The 4557-nt window shown below is 45.0% G+C and overlaps 1 protein-coding gene across 1 annotated transcript; it reads left to right on the top strand.

Annotated features, from left to right (window-relative positions):
• Positions 1–383: 383 nt before the first annotated feature.
• LOC124677634 (LEAF RUST 10 DISEASE-RESISTANCE LOCUS RECEPTOR-LIKE PROTEIN KINASE-like 2.4) lies at positions 384–3845 on the top strand. Its single transcript, XM_047213600.1, has 5 exons — positions 384–438; positions 535–689; positions 1600–1641; positions 2302–3379; positions 3652–3845. Coding segments are annotated over exons 1-5 (1332 nt in total). The 5' UTR covers positions 384–436; the 3' UTR covers positions 3707–3845.
• Positions 3846–4557: the final 712 nt, after the last annotated feature.

Below are 4557 nucleotides of genomic sequence, written 5' to 3'. Positions count from 1 at the left end.
CATCTGCTACGCGGACGCGGGGCCGGCGGCGGTGTGCCGGCTCTGCCTGCGCATGGCGGCCGGGAACGTGACGCTGGCGTGCCCGCGCGCGGCGGCGGCCGCCATGCTGTACAACAACTGCCTGCTCCGGTACGTGTCCGCGGACCCGGCGACCGTGGGCGCCCTCGCGGTGCCGGACATGGAGAAGCGGTTCGGCTTCTACAACCCGAACATGACCAGCGCCGGCGACGCCGACCGGTACGGCGCCGCGCTCGGGCGGCTCGTAGACCGCCTCGCGCAGGCCGCCGCCGCCGGGGGGTCGCACGGGCGGCTGCTCGCGTTCGCGCAGACGAACGTCACCCGGGAGGAGAGCCTGTACGGGTTCGCGCAGTGCGTGCCGGACCTGTCGCCGGCCGGCTGCCGGCGCTGCCTCCGGAGCCTCGCCGCGTCATTGCCCATGTAACCTACTCCTCCTACCAACTAGCAGCACACCATTCATTTTGGGTACAGGAGGGCCGGCCACTGACATGTACGCGCGCGTGCTTCTCTGCATAGGACGAAAGGGGGCCGCGCCTACTCGCTGACATGCTACACGAGGTTCGAGGTGGTGCCGTTCTACATGCCCCCAAACACGACGAGGATTCTCGTGGTGCCGCCGGAGACGACGTCGCCGTCGTCGTCCCCTGCCGCAGATTCTTCTTCCACATCAGGTCAGTGCGTGACGCCTCATCGCAACTACTCATAGCTAGTAGTACTCCTCCGTAGTACCTAGCTGACTTTGTGTCCTTGTTGGTGTGTCCTTGTTGGTCCTTTAATTTCGACCTACTACGTATCAAATGCCATCTTTCTTCGCTCTCGTGAAAACCTGCTGGTCCAGCCAGCCACTGAATTAATTTCTTGAGAAGTGTGACTGCCGACTGATGTCATCGAAGTGCAACTCATACCTAGCCTTGCACGAATGGTGACGCTATCATATGGTCTATGAGTCGACTGAGAATTAAGTGAAATAGCAAAAGAGTTTTCTTTTAAATAATCAGATTCTTATTTTAAAATTAATTATGTTAAAAAATGTAAGCACGGCATGTAAAGACTCGCCCTGGGAGAAAGAGATCTGTCGCCAGCAAATATGTAGTGTATAATTTTGCTCAAATTAAATTTTGTAAATTTTAAATTAGATAGAAAAATATGACAACATATACATTGTTATTAGAACCATCATAAAGTATCTTATCATGTTATATGCATACGATATTCTACATGTTGATACATTAATTACATATACTCTTTCAAGTTTTATAAAGTTCGACATTAACAGAAAAATTATATGCAACATGTTTTGAGAAAAGGGGTATTAATTCTTCTTAGGTTGCTCCACCACCTACCAAGCCATTCTATAAGCTGGACTTGTAAAAATCATCTCTAGGTGTACTAGCATCTTTGCCACAGTATGTATCTATATTATCAGGTTCTGTGAAGAGCAAGGTTGCAGTCTGATCAAGCAAGGTTGCAGTCTGATCAATACTAATCATTTGGCACACAACAAATTAATGTATTATGCTGAATATTTTCCTATAACTATCATATATATGAGAATCATAAACATGGATTTAATTGTTGCAGCTGCCAAGCGTAGCAAATTGCGCAGAATCGTGGCATTATCAGGTATCTCTTCATAACCCTTACCCTTCTGATCAACCTAACTGAAAATTACAAACAGTGTGATATTCTTCTTTCTGCAAAATAAAAGAAAAACCCTTGCTCTCTTCCCTCGCTGTCTTGCCTTTGGAATTGGAGTTGTCTAGTCGTTTGTGTCGGTGGCTTGTTGTTTGGCAGTGTATTTGTGTGGTTTGTTGAAGGTTGGACATCATTGGCAGTCTGTTACGGCGTAGTCGGAGTCGTTGGTTCGAGTATTAGCGAGGAGGACGATGACACTATGTAACGTCAACTATATCAAGCTAGCTGAGTGGTCATCTTATATAAAGTAATTTTACATAACAGTTTATATTATATGTTGTACTTCTTCCGTCCATGAATAAATACATGTTTAGCTTTTGTTCCTATCTTAAATTGACAAACTTTTAGAAAAAATAGCAACATTTATCCAAATTAGTGTTGTTGGATCCGTTTTAAAATGTAGTTTAATAATATGCTAACTTGATGTCACATACTCCGCCTATGCATTTTTATCCAATTGGTCATTTTAATTTTTTGTACTTAAGTCAAAAGCTAAATGTACACTTGTTGATGGATGGAGGAGTACATCATTATTTCTAGTGTAAAGTTAATTATGTGCATCTTGCTAAAACAGTATGCTTCTTTCAGTTTCAATTGTTGCAGCCCTTGTTTTGGTCATGGCCTGCGTCATTATTTCTATAAAGATTCGAAGAAGTGGAAGAATCCCATTCCAATCAATGGTAGGAAAGCAGTACAACAAACCTGTGGACAAAATCGAAGAATTATTGGGAAACTACGGTTCAATGGCCCCCAAGAGATACAAATTCTCATATCTGAAGAAAATAACCAAAACTTTTGCTGAGAAGCTAGGAGAAGGCGGCTATGGCATGGTATACAAGGGCACCCTATCTGATGGCCACCCTGTTGCTGTCAAGTTCCTTCATGACATGATTGGGAACGGTGAAGAGTTTGTAAACGAGGTCATCAGCATCAGGAGGACCTCCCATGTGAATGTTGTCACTCTGCTCGGTTTCTGTTTGGAGGGACCAAAGAGAGCTCTCGTATATGATTACATGCCTAATGGGTCACTGGACAGGTTCATCTACGCCGATAACTCGAAAGAAACCCTTGGCTGGGACAAACTATATGAGATTGCAGCAGGCATCGCGAGAGGTTTGGAGTATCTTCACCGTGGATGCAACACCAGGATCATACATTTCGATGTCAAGCCCCAAAACATCCTCCTAGATCAGGAATTCGTCCCGAAGATCGCTGATTTCGGGCTGGCGAAGTTGTGCAATCCCAAGGAGAGCTATCTATTGTCGATGACTGGCTTGCGGGGAACGGTCGGGTTCATTGCTCCAGAAGTATTCTCAAGGCGATTCGGGACCGTTTCGACAAAATCAGATGTATACAGCTTCGGCATGGTGCTCCTGGAGATGGTCGGAGGAAGGAGGAACTTGAGAGCAAGCGTGGAGAGGGAAAGTCAGGTGTATTTCCCGGACTGGGTTCACGACCATCTCGCACGATTTGGGAGTTTGCACTCGCTTGACTTGGGATCAGGTGAGACTGAAGAGACTGCAAAGAAGATGGCCTCTATTGGGTTGTGGTGCATACAGATATGGCCAGCATCTCGCCCAACGATGAGCAAGGTTATAGAAATGTTTGACAAAAGTGCTGATCAGGTCGAAATACCGCCAAAGCAATTCCTCTATTCACATATATCGTGAGTTTTCCATCACTTTACTTTATAATATTAAAATATGCTTTTACAAAGTCCTTCAGTGTCTTTATCAAAAAAAGAAGTCCGCCAATGTGGTTATCCTTTTTTAAAGAAAATAAATGCAATTGTCCTTGATGAAAATATACTCGGCCAAGCACTTAAATTCGCAGATGATGCTAGGAATATTGTGCGATAGAGAACTGTTATGTGCTGCTTGTTGACCACATAATTAATTTGCACTGCTCTTTAATCCATTTCTAATTCCACATACACAGGGAAGACTCAGGTGAACAACAGAACGAGACAAGTTCCTATGAAGAACGGAACTAGCTAGCAAGTTCCTATGTAAGATTTTTCGTGGTAAAAAGAGGAAGAAATAAATCGAACGATGTCAGAAACAATGCCCGTGGCATCAATCAATTATGTCCTCTTGTAATATACATATTGTTGAGCAGTGAAACTAAGCTTATCACTGGGCACACTGATACAAAGTCAGAAAGATGACAAAGCGTGACTCCCGAAACCGCACTGATATTATCTCCCTCCACGCTCCTTAATAATCATCTTTTAGTAGTAAGAAGTTATAAATAAAACATATGACACACTAGCGACGAATACACTGGCCCAAGCTGAAAGCGTGCCGCCTTTCTCGTCCCGCCACCACCGGAGTCGAGCAAAGCTTGTTGTACTAAAATTTGTTATAATAGACATACATGAAGTCATCATGCTAAGCTTTCAAAAGATCAACGAACTAGAGCAGCAATCACTACCAATGATGAGAACCATATCGGAAGAGCCCGACCCCAAATTAAGGCAAGAAACATAAAATCAACAAGATCCACCTAGGAGATTCGTCGGCACACAACTCCACGGAGCGCACCAATGAAACGAGGATAGGGCAGAGATGACTTTATTCTAACTTCATGTTGTTGACACGTCCTCACCATCCTAAAGAAGACACATAGGTAAACTAAAATAAGAAACGAGAACCCTCCTACCGGCAATAAACTGTGGCCTTCCGCACCTCCAAGGCCCGAAGGGCTATCAGAGGCGTGGCAGACCAGCGACAGTGCTGATAGAGGGGATGGTGTTGGGTGTTATCCCACATCGTTTGTGCGAGAAGACCATGAGTGACTTATAAGGTTATGCGAGAAGACCAGACCATGAATGACTTATAAAGA

The sequence above is a fragment of the Lolium rigidum genome, chromosome 7 (genome assembly GCF_022539505.1).
Source record: "Lolium rigidum isolate FL_2022 chromosome 7, APGP_CSIRO_Lrig_0.1, whole genome shotgun sequence".
NCBI lineage: Eukaryota > Viridiplantae > Streptophyta > Magnoliopsida > Poales > Poaceae > Lolium > Lolium rigidum.
Note: the sequence above shows the minus strand (reverse complement) of the source record. Positions and strands in the feature narration are given on the sequence as shown.

Excerpts from the sequence above, each read along its gene's own strand:
- LOC124677634 (XM_047213600.1), top strand. Across the intron at positions 690-1,599 it reads AGATTCTTCTTCCACATCAG|CTGCCAAGCGTAGCAAATTG; the intron begins GTCAGTGCGTGA and ends TAATTGTTGCAG. Across the intron at positions 1,642-2,301 it reads CAGAATCGTGGCATTATCAG|TTTCAATTGTTGCAGCCCTT; the intron begins GTATCTCTTCAT and ends TGCTTCTTTCAG.